General features: G+C 38.9%; 1 protein-coding gene across 2 annotated transcripts in view; it reads left to right on the top strand.

Moving 5' to 3' along the window:
* Positions 1-20,895, top strand: part of DOCK11 (dedicator of cytokinesis 11) — a 172,090-nt gene that overhangs the window by 78,016 nt on the left and 73,179 nt on the right. For both annotated transcript variants that reach the window (XM_081125565.1, XM_081125564.1), the window contains exons 15-23: positions 2,382-2,504; positions 2,785-2,861; positions 5,701-5,885; positions 5,977-6,042; positions 7,756-7,848; positions 10,091-10,214; positions 13,848-13,969; positions 14,469-14,555; positions 16,035-16,124. In XM_081125565.1, the coding sequence (XP_080981691.1) occupies positions 2,382-2,504; positions 2,785-2,861; positions 5,701-5,885; positions 5,977-6,042; positions 7,756-7,848; positions 10,091-10,214; positions 13,848-13,969; positions 14,469-14,555; positions 16,035-16,124 (967 nt within the window). The remainder of the gene's footprint in view (positions 1-2,381; positions 2,505-2,784; positions 2,862-5,700; positions 5,886-5,976; positions 6,043-7,755; positions 7,849-10,090; positions 10,215-13,847; positions 13,970-14,468; positions 14,556-16,034; positions 16,125-20,895) is intronic.

Below are 20,895 nucleotides of genomic sequence, written 5' to 3'. Positions count from 1 at the left end.
GTGGGTGCTGGAGAGTAGCATAAGGGTAGGAGACTCTAAGTTAATTAACTCTTCCGTCACTATTTATAATCATGTCATTTTTGTGAAGGTCTCAAAAAGCATTGTATATTGATAGATGAAAAAGCACACTGTCCTTGTTTTACAGAATGGGGGAAAAAAGATAGCCAAGGATAGGTGAATCGCAAAGAGTAGGGAAGGGTGGTATAGTTAGGCATTATATAAGGTTAAATATAAGCATCCTTAGTGATGCCCCGGCCTGAAAAGTCAATTGCTGCTGCTGCTGTTATTATCATTTATAGTTATTGAGTGCTAACTCAATAACTGTATAAGGCAGTGGTCTAATTGATTAATGTACATTTTCTTAAGAGATGGATACTATTATCCCCATCTTGAAGGAAATTGAGGCACAGAAGTAAAACGAAAAAATTTACACAAAATGTGTGTGAGCAGGGATCAGAACCCATAGCTGACTTCAAAACCTACTCTAGACTACTGTTGCACACTGTGCCCCCTTAAGGCCATAGCAGTAGCTGCTTGATGCTCGTTTTGTTTTGTTTTGTTTTGTTAAAAATATTACAATGCCCCTTTTTCTCCCCAATGACCCGTTCCACCTCATCCCATCCCCCTCCCCAGTCCCTCTCCCCACCATTGTCCGTGTCCTTGGGTTGTGCATATATGCATATAAATTCTTTGGTTACTCTCTCCCCTCCACCCACCCGCCCTCCTCCATCCCTCTGACATTCCTCAGTCTCATCTATGCTTCCATGTCATTGAATCTATTCTATTCATCAGTTTATTAAGTTCTTTACATTCCACATATAAGCGAGATCATGTGATGTTTGTCTTTCGCTGCCTGGCTTATTTCTCTAAGCATAATATTCTCCAGGTCCATCCATACTGTCCCAAAGGGTACGAGATCCTTCTTCTTTACAGCTGCGTAGTATTCCATGATGTAAATGTCCCACAGCTTTTTTATCCACTCATCTACTGATAGGCACTTGGGCTGTTTCCAGATCTTAGCTATTGCAAACTGTGCTGCTATGAATAAAGGGGTGCATATATTCTTTCTGATTAGTGTTTCAGGATTGTTAGGATATATTCCTAGAAGTGGGATCACTGGGTCATAAGGCAGCTCCATTTTTAATTTTTTGAGGAACCTCCATACTGTTTTCCATAGTGGTTGCACCAGTCTGCATTCCCACCAGCAGTGTACTAGGGTTCCCCTTTCTCCACACCCTCGCCAGCACAAGTCATTTGTTGATTTGTTGATGGAGCCATTCTGACAGGTGTGAAGTGATTGATGCTCTTTTGCTCATAGAGAAATTAATTTTAAAATCTTCTAAGTTAGAAGATTTGATTCCCTAGTTTGGATGAGAAATTATGCTATTTTTCCTTCCTGAATTATTTTGGTTGTCAGCAGTAGCAGGAACTCACTCTGGAGGCTTGGCTGGAGTATTTAAAAGATGTATAATAAACCTGTTTACTGAAAATAAAGGATGTATGCTTAGAAGTAGGAACAGTGGTTAATGTCTGTAACCACATCTTCAGAGGCTCTGCCAGGGGAATTACGTTTCTGGCGATAGCTATTCCAGTGTGTTGGCTACTTGCACATTACTTCACATATTTTTGCAGTAAAATAGCTGCTTTAAAATGGGAGAGGAGAAGGGGGAGGGAAGAATTCAAATTTATACTGGAAACTCTACATGTATTATAAACTCTATATAAATTGATCTAAAGATCTAATTTATGTTTTGTCAACTTTGAGATATACTTTATCTTTGATGAAAATGTACACATTTTATATGTCCAACTTAATGAATTTTCACAAATGTATACAATCATGTGAAGTAGAGAAATTGTCAGTCACTCCTGAAAGTTTCCACAGGTTTCTGTCCAATCAGCCATCCCACCCCCACCCAGGCAACCACCAATCTAATTATCACTATAGATGACTTTGATCTATTCTAGACCTTCGTATAAGTGGAATCATACAGTGTGTACCCTTCTATTTGGTTGCTTCTGTTCATTCTGTTTCTGAGATTCATCCATATTATTGTATGTATCAATTTTCATTTTGAGTAGTAGTCCATTGTACGAATATACCACAGTTTGTTTATCCGTTCACTTGTTGAGGAATATCTGGGTTGTTTCCAGTTTGGGGCTGTAACAAATAAATATGCTACGCACATTCATGTACCATGTGGAAATATGCTTAGGGGTGGAATTGTAGAATCATGGTGTAGGTGCATGCTTAACTTCCTGAGAAACTGCCAAACTATTTTCCAAAGTAGTTTCACAATTTTATACTTCTACCAGTACTCATTTTATTATTTATCAATCCTGTAAAAAAAATTTTAAACCCCTTTTTGTTGCTATTTTAGACCCATTTTCAAAGATATTCAAGGCTCTCTGGATCTGGACGGGAGATTTTCTCCTTTGTATAAACAAGATAGTAGCAAGCTTTCAAATGAAGACATTCTCAAGTTGCTCTCAGAATACAAGAAGTAAGTATGTGGAGTTACTGCAGTAAATCAGTATAATAGAATTATAATTTCTTAAAATGATGAATGTGAGTCATATACAGGGTAGGCAAAAGTAAGTTTATAGTTGTTTGTATAGAAAATAATGCAATAATAAATAATATAAGAATAAACCATTTCACATACTCAAAATTATAAACCTACTTTTGCCCCACCCTGTATGGGAGATTAAAATTTTTAAGTTTAACCAGTCCATTTAGTAAACATCATTTTTAAGCATAAAATATTCTTATTTTATCCCTAGGCCAGAGAAGACCAAATTGCAGATTATTCCTGGGCAGCTAAACATCACAGTAGAATGTGTTCCTGTGGATTTATCAAGTAAGAACTCATGTATTGCAAATAAGTCTTATGGCTATGCTTAAATCTTAGGGTTTTACTTTTTTAATATTTTTCTTGAGGTTTACATGGTGTATTCATATCCTGGGGCTGCTGTAAGAAAGTATTACAAACTGGGTGGCTTAAGATGACAGAAATTTATTCTCATGGTTCTGGAGGCTACAAGTCAAAGTCAAGGCGTCACCAGGGCTATGCTCCTACTGAATGCTCTAAGGAAGAATCATTTCTTGCCTCTTCCTAGCTTCTACTGGCTCCGGGAAATTCTTGGCAGCCCTCAGTTTGTAGCTGCATCACTCCTTTCTCTGCTTCTTCCATCACTTGGCCACCTTCCCTTTTCTAAGAGCGCTAGTCATTAGATTTAGTGCCCACCCTAATCCAGTATGACGTCATCTTAACTGATTACATATTACAAAGACTTTATTTCCACATAAGATTACATTCTAAAGTTCTGGTGAACATGAGTTTTTAGGGGCACACAAATTCAACCCAGCACACATGGTGAATAGTTACAGAAAGCTGATTGTATAAGATGCTGCTTCATATATAATACATGATGTTGTGAGTGTGCCCCAGTCACTTTCTGCTGCCTTTTGCCTTGGATAAGTTTCATCAACTAAGGGATCAAAACGGAGAAGTTCTTATCTACAGACAGGAGCCTAAAATCCCAGAAGAAAAATGAACAAAAGACACTTTGCAAGAAATCAAATTAAGTGGCTAGTAAATATTTGAAAAATGTTTAATCTTAGTAATAATGCCACTAATGCAATTTTAAAAAGCTTTTGCTCATCTATCAAATTTACAAAAATGTTTAAAGTGAAGCTGTCTGATGCTGGTAGGTTTTAGCCAGGCACCATCACCTATCATGAGTAGGAGTACAATTTCACAATAGATATCCATAGATGTCCATAACTAAGGCATTCTAACTCTGAGATTCTATATATCCATTTACTCACTGAATAAGAACTTATTGAGTTAATATTTATTGAATACCTACTAGGTGATTTAAAATTATGGAGATTAAAGTCTAGAAGGAATGACAGAGAATAAATCGGAAAACAGATGAGTGACTAATTTCAGGCTGTGATTGGGGTGGGCTGCTTTCAAAAGGATGGTCAAGGAAGGCCCATCATGTGGCCCAACCAGCATGCAGTAGTTGGTGGGACTGTACCGTTCCCACTCTGGGCATTGCACATGTACAGACCTTGAAGTGGGAGAAAGCTTGGTTTATATGAACAGAAAGGAAGCCATTGTGGATCTAGTGTGGTGTGCAATGGGAACAAGGGAGACAGAAGACAAAATACGAGAAGTAGAAAGCATTTTATCATGCAAGGAATTGTATAGACCATGGTAACTCCTTAAAAGATTGGATTTTATTCCAAGTGCAATGAAAAGTCACTAAAGGATTGTAAGAAGGGGAGTAGCAGTTTACATTTTAAAACATCTGAGAATACAATGGATTATTTTTCCTAAAGAAATAATATGAAATGTAGACAGTTTATGCATAAAGATGTTCTTCGCAGCATTGTTTATATTGCGAGAAAATTGGAAACAACCAAAGAGTCCAACATGGTCAGATAGGGTAAGCCAATTATGGTACAACGATGCCATGAAACTTTATGCAGCCATGAAAAATGATGTTTATAAAGAATTTGTGAAATAAGAAGACATCAGATAAAATGCCCCCAAAAGGAGGGTAAGGTCCTTTATATACAGTAGGATTTTTGTATTATTATTATATAAAACATGCCTAGAAAGAAGACTGGAAGAAAATATGCCAAAATATTAACAGTAGTTACCTCTGGGTAGTGGAATGGTCACTTGGTCTGTGTACCTTTACTCCAGATATTTTATTGTAAGTATTGCTATAATAATCAGAGAAAACTACCCCCACTTAAATACTGTGTCCCCGGGTCTGCCTCTCGCTGGACCTTCCTTCTCCATCATTGTGGCCCTGCAACAAGGACAAGCAGTCTTAGAACCCCTTAGAACCCCTTTACTATAGTGGCTACTTCAATAAAATACACTGCTACACTTCTCAAAGGCTTTGTATTTTCCATGCTCAGGAGTATTGAATTTATTTTTGGTAACACATCATAAGATCTGTAGTTTCAAAAGGCTTCCATTATTTCTTAGGTGGAAATTTGCACCTGCACCAAGTTAACTTTTTAAAAGTGACTGGCCATGATCTAATAATGGAGGCATAAATTTACTGTTATTTCCCTGATACCAATAAAACTTTGCAGTAAAAGCGAAATTGCAGCCCCAGGAGGAAAAGTGTAATGGATTTCTTTGCAGACTTTAAATTTGTCAAAATTATGATGTGTTATATTTGGCAAATCACTCTACTGTACACTGAGAATGAAATAGCAATCCATGTCTAGTTTGAAGGGTTCCACTGAAACAAGCATCAGGCTACTCTAGCTTGTTTTTGTGGGCTCTTGAAGTGATTATATGACTTTTTGTCAATCACTGAGAATTCTGTTTTTAAAATCACTCTTTGAGCCTTGGAAGGTGTGACTCAGTTGGCTGAGTGTCATCCTATGTACCGAAAGGTTGCTGGTTCTATCCCCAGTTAGAGCACATGCCCACGTTGTGGGTTTGATCCCCTGTTGGGGTATGTACGGGAGGCAACCGATTGATGTTTTTCCCTCTCTCTCCCCTCCCCTCTCTCTAAAATCAATAAAAACGTATTTAAAAAAAATACTCTTTGAGAATACAGTCAATGTATGCTTTTATAAATGTAGGAATATGTTAATGATTTTTAAATTGTATTGTCTTTGCCTGTGTGTTTTTTTTTGTTGTTGTTTTTTTTTGGCTATAGATTGTATTACTTCTTCATATGTGCCCCTGAAGCCTTTCGAAAAGAATTGTCAAAATATTACTGTGGAGGTTGAAGAGTTTGTTCCAGAAATGACAAAATATTGTTATCCTTTTACCATTTACAAGAACCATCTGTATGTATATCCCTTGCAGTTAAAATACGATAGCCAGAAAACATTTGCCAAGGTAAACAGTGAAAAATATACATTTTGGGGTATAAAATGTTATTTATAACCTTCTTATTCTGTGACTCATTTGGAATGATTAATCATTTTAGGCAAGGAACCTTGCAGTCTGTGTGGAATTCCGGGATTCAGATGAAAGTGATGCCAGAGCTCTAAAGGTTTGTTTATGATATTAATAAGCATCTTTGGTAGAGATAGAGATTTTGGTAGAGATAGAGATTTTGATGCTTAGTAGTTCCATACACTAAGTTTAATTTATTTAAATGTCAAAAGAAAATGTACTAAAGTGACAAATGTTATACTGTCTTTTCTACTCTTACATTTGTTAAATATTAAGAAATAACAAAATGAGGTAGGAGCTTTAAAAATGGGTAAGCTTCATGTACCAGATTTCTGCCTTTGCTCCACATTGATTTTTGCATTCTCTGATGCCCAAGTACAAGGTCATTTTCTCCTTTGACCTGACAGTTTATAATGGTACCATCAGGGGAGTATAAACTCCTTTGGTTTTGAAACCTGACCGGGCTTTGAGCTGACAGAAACACAGCATGACTGCTTTCATCTGAGATAGACATCTACTTTGTGACTCGCCAAATGGTACCTCCAAACTTGGATTAGTGATCTATGAAAAGCAGCATCTTAGTACTATCTGATACAGCAATCCTTAAGTACCTATGACCTCACATTGCCTTTGCATTTTTACTCTTTCTGCTTTTTGCCTTTTGCTCTTTACCCCATTAATCAGAGGCCTGAGAGAGAAGGCAGAACATTTAGCCATCATAAAGTGTTTATCTGGCTCTCCATTTCTCTAGCTTGAGCCTAAATCAGACAGATGGATGGCTAGTCTTCCACTCAAACTACCTAGGGAAAGAGGCTGGACTGCCCCCTAACTAAATTGTAGAGTGTTTTATAGCCCTACCTTTGAAAAGAGATTTCTTTTTCATAGAGAAACCTAAGTTAAATTAAGGCTGGCTCAAATGAAGCCTGTTTTCTCTGATTCTCCCTTTATTGGAGATGAGAATAACTGTTCCTTTTCCCCACGCAGTATCCTTTTGTGTACTTAAAGATTCTTAGGTTACCTCTCAGCAGTTCCTGCAAATTACCTTCATAACCATATTTAAGGAGAGCTGGCTCTATACTCACATGGAGTCTCAATTTCATTTCTTAACTGCCCTAGAGGCTGGCTCTGAAGTAACAGAATGAGGCAATTAATACCTTGGCATGCTGACTCCATATTCATCCTTGAGCTTATTAAGGCCTGTGGAAGTGAAAAAGTCACACTAGGAATGAAATCAGATCTTTTCATGGAACCATAGAAGGCCTTACGTTTATTTTATTGGTATCACAGAAAGCCAGTGACTTTTAAAATGTGGCTCGTAAAGTGACAGAATAGTAAGTTGTCTGTAGCTTAATTTTGAATTTCTTTAGGCTACAAATGTGTCTGCTGTTTTTTGTTGTTGTTTTTAACCCCTCGCCTTGCCCACTGCACAACAAGCATTCAACAAATATTGGTGACTCGCTGTGTGGGAACTTTTCGTATTAAAGCAATGCAAAGAGCATTAGAGAAGTAAGTTTTCTGGACCAGGTTTGAGAGTGTTTCCCTTCCAATGATTAGCTGGGTTAGGTTTCTTATTGTCAAAAAGTTTGCAATTGCATTTCTTTGATGGCTGGAAATTCAGAAGCAATCATGCAACCAAGTTAGGTGTTGTCTGGGGTGACTATAAATGATTCGGAATTTATAAGCTCATGGTGAGAACTCTGTCAGTGGCCTTGGCCATGGCCTTGTGCTCACAGGTACTTCTAACTGTATGTGGTTCCCTAGCATCATGTTTGGAGAACTGCATTGGATGACTCTGTTTCTTCTTTTGCAGTGTATTTATGGGAAACCTGCAGGGCCTGTTTTTACCACAAATGCTTACGCCGTTGTTTCGCATCACAACCAAAATCCAGAGTTCTATGACGAGGTAAAAATACATTATTTTGGCATTTATAAAACACAGTGGTTGCTCTTCTTTTTCTCTTTCAGTTGTTTTCATGCACTTTTAATCCCTTGAGTGTTTTGTCCCTTGAAAATGGAAAATGTCACATTAAAACAAAGGGTCACTGCCTGCTTGGTTCCCTTTGATTACAGCAGAAGGTTTGCCCACAAATTGAAGGGCTCTGGCATGATGTCACAATGTAGGAAACAAACATCAGACTGGGATTAGGATTCTAGCCCTAGCTTTGACATTAACTGGCTCTCTGACTTTGAGCAAGTCACTTCCCCTTTCTGAGGCTCCATTTCCTTAGCTTTAAAATAAGAAATTCAGAAGAGGTTCTTTGGAAGGTCCTTCTAGCTCTTTCCTCCTATAGTTCTGCACAGGGGTGTGTACCTCTCTGTAAGTGAAAGGTTTCAAGAGAGAAGTACGGCTGGGCCACCAGAATCCCACTGGCTGTACCAAATGCCTCTGTGCAGTGTTGAGTGGCATGGTTTCCCTGTCACTGCACTCCCTTCCTCAGACCCAGTCTCTGCCTTTCTTTCCTTCTTCCCATGTGTCTGTCTCTATGTCTCTGTGTACTTCCCCGTGGCTCTCTTAGTGTCTCTTTCACAGCCTCTTCTAGTCTGCATATACCTGGCTTATCCAAATCTGCACACTGCTTTTTTAAAAATATGTTTTTGTTGATTTTTGAGAGAGAGAGGAAAGGAGGGGGAATAGAGAGAGACAAACACCGATGAGAGAGAAACATCATCGATCGGCTGCCTCCTGCATGCCCCCCACCAGGGATCGCACCTGCAACTCGGGCATGTGCCCTGACCGGGACTCGAACCAGCAACCTCTTGTTTCCTGGGTCAGTGCTCAACCACGGAGCCACACCAGCCGGACTGCACACTGCTTTTGATTCCCACATGTCTCCATGGCACCTGGATGTAAATCCCAGGCCAGAAGCTCTGCTGTTTCTGCTTCTCAGGCCTCATGTCTCCGTTCTTGACTTTGTCTGAAACTATCACCCCTGCTGTCATGATGTCCCCAGGTCCACTTGCTGTCATGTGGAAGCCTTCTATGCCAGCCTTAGACCTCACTCATTGCTTTCTCAATCTAGTCCCCCTAGTCTCATAGCAGATGGGGAAAAGGATAGTGACCTTGTGTTTTTCAACCCAGGGAAGGAGTATGGCCATATTTATGTGCAGCAGAGCATTAGATAACCAGATGGACTGGATGGTGTGAATAGGCACATTCTGTGGTGAAACATACATACAACAGAAATTAGTTAAAACATCAGAACCATGCTTTATGTGAATGATAATTACACCAGATGTCCCTCACCAAGCTGTTGAACACATACTCCTCTATAGCCAATGCCAGTCACTATAGAAAACGATGACGTAGTAAGTAGTCCATATTATCTTTAGGATGCCAGAGTTAAGTAGGCTTTATAATTATTCACTATATATTGACCAGGAGAGAGAGATGGAGAGAGGGAGAAGAGAGAGAGAGAGAAAGCATGTTTGCATGTGTTTCTGTGTGGGTATATACATGTATGTTAAATCAATTGAATTTGTAATTTGTTTCACATACTTTCAAGAGGCATTACAAACATTCAGTTCAGTTCTGTTTGGAAAATTACTTGAGATGTTTGTATTAAAGTATTAATTTTTAGGATTAAATTCATGCGTCAGCTATGACAATTTTTTTTTATCATGGGTAAAGTATTTTTCTTTTAAAGAAATTTATATGAACTGTAATTTGTGTATACCATAATACCATAGTGACTTTTTGCATGTTTAATTGCAAAGCTTCATTTTTTTTTTTTCATGCAAAGAAGGGCAGCAACTTAGAAAATAGTAGCCTTTCAGATTCAATGCCTGTTTTGGATGATTGTATTCGCTGACTCAAATTGGGTGACAAAGCATCCCTGGGCTGTGAAGATGTGGTTTTGATCCAGTGTTTCAGAAAATCCTGCTACAAAGTTGAATCCAGGAGAATCCACTGGACTTTCCTTCAAAAGTAATAAGTTGGCCCCCACAACCCAGGAGAATATTGTCATCAAACTGAAACTGAACAGATAATCGTTTAGAATACATTTTAATGATACCTATTTTACCACTTGGCCTGTCATTTAGAAAAGTATGTCATTGGAAAAGTATGATGAAACAACTGTAGGACTGACAGTCCATCTTAACAATTAAAATAAAACAAAATTCTATGTGTAATTTTGTCATTTCAGATTAAAATCGAGCTTCCCTTTCACTTGCATCAGAAACATCATTTGCTTTTCACTTTTTATCATGTAAGTTGTGAAATTAACACAAAAGGAACAACCAAAAAGCAGGACACAGTTGAAACTCCAGGTACGTGTGTGCTTTCAATGCCTCTCTCCCTCCCAGGCTCTTTGCGATGGAATTGTCCAGAGCACAACCTCTTTTCATCAAGCAACAGACCATTTCTTTTCCTCACCAAAAAGTCTCCCATTTCTGAGTTAAAAATTTCATTGGTAAAAAATGAGTTATATGTTCACTTTATCATCATTTCTATCAAATGTCCAAATGCTTGCCAATGTGCTTGGACTACCATAAGCAACATAAGTAATATTGCCCTTCTCAGAGAGAAACACATATTGTGATGCAGTATTTGTACTATTTCTTTTATGTAGAATAGCCCAGCAGCTAGAATTTTCCAGTTCTACTCACTGAAGAAGAAGGAAGGAAGTCTAGAGCTAGGGGCATTTTTTAGCCTGAGGGAGATTGGGGGCTGCCTGGTTCTAATGAGAGAACAGATTTGATGAATTTGAGTAAGCTTGAGTAGTGAAGCCCCAGCACTGGTCCTATTCAGCAGGGCTTTAGATAAACTGATGGGAAGCATCCTTGGGAGAACATAGAAGTCTCTATGAACATGGCCTGTGTCACACCTACTATATAAATGTTAGCATGCCCCAGGATTCAGATCCAAACTAGCCTGGATTAATCTTAAATTAATTCATTTATTCATTCATCAAATATGTCTGAATATTATGCTCAAGATGTTGTAGTAGGTACTATGGGGAATACAACAGACAGTCAAAGGTAGATCTCATCTTCAGCGAACACATGATCTTATAGGGGACATGAGACCTATGTATATAACTATGATACAAGATAGAAAGTAGTAGTTACCAGGAAAGTGGTGTTGTGTGATCTCAGAAAAGAGCGAGCTATTACTTCAGCTGGTGGAGGGACATGTGGCTGGGAATCCGGGAAGGCTTCCAGGAGGAGATGGTGTTTGGGTGAGGCCTTAGGGGCAGGGTAGAGTTTAATAATGCATTGATGACAGAAAGGTAGAGGATTCCAGAATAAAGCAACAGCTTGTACAGAGGCAGAGTATTGAGGGAAATGAACAGGGAGTCATAAAGAGTTCAATACAACCAAAGCACAGGATGCTAGGAGAAGAATAATTGGGGATGTCAGGTTGAAAAGGAGGCGTCAGATCATGGAAAGCCCTGAATGAATGCCAGGCTGTGGATTTGATTTTATTCTGTCATCAATATGGAAATACTAAAGCATTATAAACACCAGTAAGGGTTATTTTGTAGGAAATCCAACCAGGCAACAATATAATGGGTGAGGTGAGTTGGAGCAGGAAGAAGGAAGGAACACCAGTTAGGGAGTACTTCAAAAGCCCAGGAAAGAAAGGGGGCACACTGTGGCAGTAGCAGAGGGGTGGAGACAATGAGACTTGCAGAATAAGAATATATTAGACCTAGCAAATGAGTGACTACTAGAGAGATGACTCAGAGTTAGCACTGCAGTTTCAAAATTGGAAAGAAGGTACAGTTGACTCTTGGACAGCATGGGTTTGCATTGTACAGGTCCACTTACATATATTGGATTTTTTCAATTGACCTATGCAGTTCAAAACTGCATTGTTCAAAGGTCAATTGGTGGTTGGAAATCACATGTACAGAGGACTGATTTAAGCTATATGCACATTTTTGACTGTGTGGGGGTTAGTGCCCCTAACCTGCATTGTTCAACGGTCAATTGTATTGCCAAGTAACAGAATTGCAGGTCAGAATGATGATTTGGACCAGTGTTGGGTCTGACATCTGAGTAATGTCCAACAGGTGGCAGGACTAAATATTAGGAAGTTTCTTTTGTGGATAGTATGGTCCTGTTCTGTATCCCTATAGAGGGTTGACAAGAAATCTTGGAGAGCAGAGTGAACCCATGACAGTGTACCTCCTGAAAGACAAATTACTATTTCCTTATCCAAATCCTAGGCAGAAGTGGGCAAGATGCTCAGTAGAGCATGAGACTGTTATTTTATGTCCCACTCATCGTTTTTAACTGTCCATCCTTTAAGTGGCTTCACACCTTAGAGCCAGATGGTGTGTGCTTGACATTGTACATTTACAGCTTCCAAGTGCTCTGTATGAGTTTTGACTAAGAGGCACACTTGACCATGCTGTGATGAATTCACAGTGCGAAAATGTTGTTTAAACAATTCCAAAATGACAGAAAGTAAATTAGTGGTTGTCAGCGACCAGTGGTGTGGCGGGGACTTCTAAGGGATATGGAATCTTGTTTGGGGTGATGAATAGATTCTGGAATTAAGGTAGTGGCAATAGATGCACAAATTTATGAGTATCATAAAAACCGTTGAATTGTATTTTAGATAGATGAAATGTATGGTATCTGAATTATATCTAAAAAATTTCTATGAGGAAAAAATATTGCCTAAGAACAAGAAATTATATTTTCCTATTTCCTGGGCTGGAAACCTTCTGTCATTTGTCTAATTTTCAGTTTAATTACTTTGACAGAATCCTTTTGAATGGTTCTTCTGTTCATGTTACTTTCCTGTATGTTTTATAAAAGAAGAGCTCTGGGTAAACCATTTCTGAAGTTTTACTAATAAAGATGCCCTTCAGATGTGTTTCAGAGTCTGAGAAAACCATTTCGTCTACTTAGAGAAAGCAACATATTAGTCTTCTTTTAAGAATTAAAGCATGTGCCAAAGTAAACACGTGAATGAAAATATTCTAACCAGATTTGTGTTGACTTCTGTATTCACAGTATAAACACGCAGGCACGCCCACACACACGCTCACGGAAAGATTTTAAAGAATCAGAAAGCAATGGCTTTAAAAAGTGCTCTCCAGCCAACACCCCCTTTCAAATGCCAAAACTCCGTCCAGAGAAGATTTTTACGGCTGAGTTAAAAACCCTTGAATCCCAGAGCAATCTCTATAATGGAAATACTGACACAGATGGTTCTGGCTTTTTTAGCTAGAACATGATGAGTTTTCTAATACAAAGCCAAGAGGCTCTTTTGAGTAGAACTGTTAAGAAATGTAGAGATGGGGAAATCTCTCAGTGGATTCAAGTTGTAAACACTGTGCCCTGATTGCATTTTCCTACTATACTTCCTCCTTCTGTAATCAAGAAAGCTGTCCAACCAAATGCTGCCTCATGTAAATATGGAATGCAACCTTGACTTGTAACCTTAGTCTTTCATAGTCCCTTACCCTAGGGTGGCTATAAGATATTTCAGACCCTGGTCATTGCTGTCTGAGATAGGCTCAAATAAGGGACTGCACCCTTAGTAAGGGTAGATGAGACAAATCTGAATTGTTAAAAAATAAGTCTACCCAAATTTATCCCCAAAGTGTAAAGATAATGATATCGATGCACTTTTCACATTTTAAAGTGTTTTCATACATTATCTCACTTTGGTCTCTCTATAACTCTATTAAATGGAAAGACTGCATGTTGTTCCCATTTTTATAGTCAAGGAAATAACATAAATAACTTTTTAGTGGCCACGCTGGGGTTAGGATGTGACCCAAACTCATTGTCCCTTCCCCAGTACTCAGATGCCCAACACCTGGACTCCATGTGCAGACCTCTGGAAACATCACCACCTTGTCCTGCTCCCCAGCAGTCAGACAGTTGTGTAGCTAATTGCATTTGCAATTTCATTTCTCATGGTGATCATTGTCTTGGCAGTTGGCTTTGCCTGGGTTCCTTTGCTGAAGGATGGTAGAATCATCACATTTGAGCAGCAGCTGCCAGTTTCCGCCAATCTTCCCCCAGGCTACTTGAACCTGAACGATGCAGAATCAAGAAGGGTAGGAAAACATCTGCATTTGTTGAAGTAATCATGGTAAAATGTTGAAAAAGTAGAATTCTGTTGGCCTAGTTTGGTCTAGTTGATAGCAATTCAAAGTGTAGTCTGAGGAGTGCTGCTGGTTCACAACAGAGATACATATGGAAAATGAATGATTAGAAAACTTTATAATAGTTTGACAAAGTAACCTTATGCCTGTTGATTCTAATAACAATCTTAAAAACGGGTTTGGGTTTTGTGCATCATTTTAAAAGATTCATTTAATTTATAATTCATTTTTATTGTAATTATAAAACTATCAGCCTGTGAAGGATTGGAAATTCAAAATGATCTAGGATACATTTATTCTAAAGGCAGGTTATTTTATTCAATAATTCCCTTTGTATGAAACTAACACATTTGTTTCTGAAAAAAAAGTTGAAATGCATAAAGGTGTGATATGTTGCTCATCTAGCCATTGCTATGTTATAGAAACTCATGTGTGTATTTTCTGTTCCCAGCAATCTAATGTGGATATTAAGTGGGTAGATGGTGCAAAGCCTTTGTTGAAGATTAAAAGCCACCTAGAGTCCACCATTTACACTCAAGTAAGTTGCATTATCTGAATTTTGTCAGTTTTAATACTAAATAGTCTATATATGATTCCTACAGCTTTATAGACGTTGTGGCCTGGGAGACTTTCTCATTAGTAATAACATCATTTTTAATAATAATAGCTCAAGTTTTGTAGTTCTTCTCAAATTAAAAAATCCTTTTATTCCCATTAATAGGTTTGAGCCTCATAAACTCTGAAAGGAATACGGAGGCTATTACCACCATTTTTAAAAATTTTATTTTTTTTAACAGTTTTAGATTTACAGAATATTTGTGAGGATAGTACAGCATTCCCATATACCCTGTACCTAGTTTGCCCTATTATTAACATCTTATATCAGTATGGCACACTTGTTATAATTAATGAACCAATATTGATACATAATCATTAACTAAGGTCTGTACTTGATTCAGATTTCCTTAGGTTTTACCTATTAACGCTCTTTTTCTGTTCTAGAATTCTATCTAGGATAGCACATTACATTTAGTTCTCATATCTCCTTAGGCTTCTCTTGGCTGTGACAGGTTCTCAGACTTTCCTTGTTTTTGATGACCTTGTCAGTTTTCTGGAGTTACTGGTATCTTGTAGTTATTTTGTAGAAGCTCTTCTATTAGAATTTGTCTGATGATTTTCTCCTGGTTAGATGGGAGTTGAACACAGATATTCAAAGTCAGTGGATCATGGGTGTCTAGCTACTGTAGTTGACTCTTAGCCTCAGCATCCATAAAATTACAGTCAACTGTCTATGAGAAGCCTCAGGCACAGTTTGAAAAATCATAGCTGGAGAAGAAGACTTCCATGCTCCTTGATGTGGCCTCCAGGGACCTTCTCACTCCCCCTTGCCCACATCATCATTTTATACATGAAGAAACAGGCTCAATCAGTTTAGGTGATTTACCCAAAGTCACACAAGTAATAATTAAAGGAAGCAGGTCAAAATCCAAATTTCATTATTCCAGTTCCTGATGTAGTCTATGCTGTCCACAAAATCAGTGCTTGTAAATTCCATAGAGGACAGCTGGACTCACTGGCCAGTGAAACGTCATGGCAACTTGGGCACTGAGTGCCTGAGACTATTGTTCTGGTAACCCCCTGCTGCTATCTTTGCTTCCCCTGTCAGTTCATACATGTTCCTGCTCATTTCATTCAAATGTAGAAGCAGCCCAACTTCAGAGACTATACTACCAGTCAAAAAAGGAATTAAATGAATGAAGATTAGTTGGGCATAAGTTGTGGCCTACCTGATATGCTCAGGTACATGTTGAATTTACCTGGTCTTGCTGCTTTATGTGATGGGTGGTCAAGAGGCTCATGGGGCATGGATACACATGTTGGTAGGTGCAGCTGCCAAGTCTGGGCATCAGAATACTGGATAAATAGGTTTGCAAGATGCAGGAGGAGGGAGAAGGCAGAGCCTGCATTTGAGGGTAATGAATCAAGTTTCATATGCCTGTGTCCATCTGTTTTCCAGGATCTACATGTGCACAAATTCTTCCATCATTGCCAGCTGATTCAGTCAGGCTCGAAAGAAGTTCCAGGGGAGCTCATTAAATATTTAAAGGTAAATGAACAGCAGCTTTCTGTGAAAGGGTTGTTTTTGATTGATGCCTTTCTGTTGCCACATTTTGATTGGAGAATCAAACTAATACGTTAAAATACTTTTGGTGGTGTATCCTCAAGAGAACACTTTCTGTTATGTACTTTTCCAGCAAGTGATTGTTTAGAAGCAGAGTTGCTCCATTAGGAAGAAAATGTTATAGCCGGAATTCGAGGACATCTTTTGGAAAATCTCACGACAATGTTTATTTCAGTCCTAGAAATTGATTTTTCAGATCTTTTCTCTTCCTGCTGACTGCCCAGGAAACGTAGAGAATGCTATGGGGGAAAAGCCAAGAGAGGTGGAATCATTTTGCTTGGAAAAAAATGTGAAATGGTTCCCATGGCCATGCATGAAAGACTATCATCAACTAAAGAAACCTAGTTTCTTTGTGTTGCATAGAAGAGAATCTAAGAAACACCATATTTATCAAATGTGTTGAGAATCCAACACTTTATTTAACCTGCTAGGACTGAAGTTCATGTCATAAGTTGCTGACAGCAACTTTTTATCTGCTTGCTCCTTTACTAGGTCAGCCATGGGTAGTCTGAGGAATTTGGATTTTTAAATGAAGCCTCTACAGGATTTCCCTTTGGACCTATGTTAATGCTTCATGATATTCTCAGGAAACAAAAATGTTCATTTCTTTTAGAGAGGTAGTATAACATGAGATGATATGGATGGGTTCTGGAATCACAGACTTGAGTTTGTATCCCAGATCTGTGACTTAGTAGCTCAGTGATTGACCCCAGCCAAGTTACTTCACTTCTCCAGGCCTTTGTTTCCTCATCTCTCACACAGGGATAACAATAACACCAACTTGTAGGGTGGTTGTGAGGCTGAAGCAAGATAGGGTATCCACTGTGATAATTTATTCCACACTTATTTTTTAAGTGCTTCCTATGGGCCAGGCATGTTCTAAGCATTGGGAATGTAAATGAAGAAAGCAATGTCCCTATTGTCAAGGAGCTTGCTTTCTTGTGGAGGCAGATGGACAATAAACAAATAAATGATTAAATATTTATGTCATGTCTGGTAATAATAAATGCCATAAAGAAAACCAAAACATAGTGAAGGGGAATAAAGGGTGATAAGAGGTCCCTCTTGAAGATAAGGTGTCAAAGAAGAGCTCTTTGGTAAAGTGACATTTGACAGAGATCTAAAGGAAATGGGGAACCAGCTATGTGGATTTCTGGAGGAGAGATGGGAACAGCAAGTACAAAGGCCCCAAGGAGCTTGCTTGGTGCATTCAAGGGACAGCAGGAATTCCACTGTGGCTGCCCACAGGGTGATAGGATATCACATCAGAAAGGTAGCTGGGGACCCAGTTGGGTTAAGGCCTCATAAGCCATGATAAGTAGTTTGAATTGTACCCCGAATGAGATGGGAAGCCTTGCAGGGCTTTGAACAAAGGAGTGACATCCTATGACTGATTTTTAAAGTATTATTCTGCCTATCATATAGAAATGTACTGTGGGAAGGATAGAAGCAGGGAGATAGTCAACAAATGGTGGCTATTATTCTTAATTATCATTAAGAAGTATAGTAGCCATATACCTTTCAAGTCCTTTCCTGAGGCAATGTTTAGAACTCCAGCTCTATGGATGAATGAATGCTTAGTCTGCTAAGATGTTTGAGTTTTTCTCCAGTTAGGCAGCTTTATAAAGGTTTTAACAGAATGGAATGGAACAGGACATCATTTTCATATAGTGTTATTCTTAAAATGGAAAGAAGAAAGTACTCATATTTGTAGTTGTAAGGGTGTGAAATTCCTGACATTTGTGACCTACGCTCTCCCTCTAGTGGCAGTGAGTGAAGTGCCATGTGGTTACAGAAATAACCCACCACCTCTAAGGAATGCTAGTGCTGAAGGAGATTTTAGAGATTTTTTTTTTACAGATGAGGAAACAAGCCCAAATAGAGGAGACTTGCTGTGGTTATTCAGCTGGTTGGTAGTGGAGTTGAGCTGAGCCTGTCACACTTGTCTCTTGACTCCTAGTTTTATGTTCCTTCTACCACACCTTGTTGTCCCTGTAAATGACATTGTTTCATCAACCCAATTAACAATTACTTGTTGAGCTCTTATTCGAGATTTAATATTTCCTTAGATGATGTGCAGCTTGTGAAGAAGAATAAGTTAGGGTTATTGTCTGTAAGGATCTTACTCCCTAATCGGAGAGGCAGTACGTACATAAGTTAAATGACAATATAAGTTAGCAGTACAAATGATTGTCCCAAGTAATATGTGATTAAATGCCAATCGAAGGATACAGGGTGTAAATGCAAAGGGTTCAGTGAACTGAGGAACTGCTGAGACTAGAGGCTCCAATTTTTATTTTACCCTTTGGTTCCTAATTTTATTTATTTATTTAGTCATTCACGAAATGTTGAGCACGTACTGTATGCCAGATAGTGTACTAGGTGCTGGGAATATAATGGGGACCAGTTCCAACAACATTCCTACAGTAGTTGGGGTAGAGAGATTATAACTGAGTAAGTAGTGTTACATAGAGATGAGTGCTGTGAAGAAAATAGACCCGGTTAATGGGATCTCACATGACCAGGAATGCCTTCTAGATAGAGCTGTCAGGGAAGGCCTTTCTGAGGAGATGACGTGTTAAGCTAAAAAGAGACTGATGAGAGGAAGACAAACAGCTGATAACGCTGTGTAAAAGGATAACAGAATATTGCAGCAGCTGTAAGCCCCTTGTGGTGGCATGTTTGAATGACATGGGGAAAAAGACAGGACAGGGTAGCTAGAGCACAGTGAGCAGCGAGGGGAGAGGATGACATGAGATGAATTTGGAGAGATAGGCAGGGTCCTGTAGGCACGGAAAGCCCTTGACAGCTTTTTGTTCATGGTGTTTTGTTTTGTTTTGTGTTGTGTTGTGTTGTGTTGTGTTTTGTTTTGTTTTGTTTTGTTTTGTTTTGTTTGTTTTCCACAAGGGGAAATGGCATCGAATGTTCCTTTCATAAAGAATGCTCCGGCTGCTGTCTTGAGAATAAATGGAGAAGCAGCACTGGTGTAGGGAGATCAATTCTGCATGCACCACCCATCCCTCTTTTCTCTTGTACATTATTCCGTTTATCCTTTAAACTTCTTCCTCTCAGACATTCTCTGCTCACCTGAAGACTCAGTTGCTTTTTCCTTTGTGCATTTTGTGTATAGCACTATTGTACTCTTTATTGTTTGTATTGTAGTAATTTAGTTCTTTGTCTTTCCCCCATCGACTGAGAATGGCTTGATGGTAGGAATCATGTTTTTTAGATGTGCTTGGCAATTGGAAGCTCATTCAGTGCACCTTTGTTGAATGAGGGAATGAATGGCTTCATTGAAGGGGGGTTTGAACTTGACTTGGAAGGGTGGCCAGAATTTGGCTAAAAACTGAACAAATGCACAAAAGTAGGAATGCATACGATACACGTATTCAAGGAGTAGTGAAGACACCAGTTTGGTCTTGGGAAGAATGACGACTGTTAAGGCTAAAAATGTAGGTTGGGTCTTAAGTAAAACTTGGACTTAATATTCTAGGTCAGAGCTTCTCATCCTTGGCACTGTTGACATTTGGGGCAGGATAATTCTTTGTTGTAATGGGCTGCCCTGTGCATTGTAGGATGTTTAGCAGCATCTTAGACCTCTACCCACTAGGTGTCAGTAGCACACCCCCAGTTGTGACAACACAAAATGTCTCCTGACATTACTGGGTGTCCTGTGGGGGATAAAGTGACCACTGATTGAGACCTACTGCCCTTGGTAATGGGGAGGCTTAAAAAAAACTTGGCAAGGATGAACTGACATAATCAGTATATGAGGAAAATTAATGTAGAAATGAGAGTTAGGGTATTGAAATTAAAGAGAAATTGTAGAGACCTAGAAAATTATTAGACTATTTTGGTTATAGGTTAGAAGGTCATGAAAAGAGATGATGGTAGTAGGGGTGAAGGGAAGGGGAAGGAAAAACTTGAAGGATAGCCCATGGGTTCCCTGAGCTCAACGTTTTGCCTTATGCATCTGCTTGAAGAGAAGTTGCACAGAGATCTAAGAGGTTCCTGTTGAGGTGACTCAGATATAGATTAGATAGTGTCGTGAAAAGGGATGGTGAGAGAAGGGATGGGAAGATGAAGCATAAGTCAGAGAGACAAAGATAAATATTGAATTCCTTAGGCACAGAGGCTTGTCTCATTCATCTCAGTACTTCCTATAGCACTAATTGAATTGATGTAGTAGGAGGTGCTCAGTGAGATTTATTTTCACTTTTTTTTTTGGTTAGCTGGTTGCTTAGATGAGTGAGTGACTGAATGTGGAGAGAAGAGGAGGAAGAAGAAAGAAAATTTACCAGTTTTGCTGCATGTATTATTTCTGGGTGTATATGCACACATTTCATCTTTATGATGTTAGTACACCTATCACTAGAGACAGAGTTGTGGCACTTTGAAGTGTTTTATGAGGGTGTTAGAATGCAGAACTGCCTCAGTTTTATAGATGGCGCCAGTGTAAAGCCAGCTATATATAGAAACACACTTTATTGAATCCCACTTATCTTCTCATCAGATTAACTGATGGCCCACATTCCCATGTAAAACACACTGAATGCTCGGGTCTAGTAGGCGTCTCCAGTACCTCCAAACACATCTGATCTCTCCTCAATTGAGTGTCGGTTTACCAAGAGTCAGTTGTCTTTATTCCAGAACCTGTTTATCTCAGTTATACTTGTTATTTTCAGTAAGCATTTAC

This window comes from Miniopterus schreibersii (genome assembly GCF_964146895.1).
Source record: "Miniopterus schreibersii genome assembly, chromosome: X".
NCBI lineage: Eukaryota > Metazoa > Chordata > Mammalia > Chiroptera > Miniopteridae > Miniopterus > Miniopterus schreibersii.
This window is presented reverse-complemented; position numbering and strand designations above follow the sequence as displayed.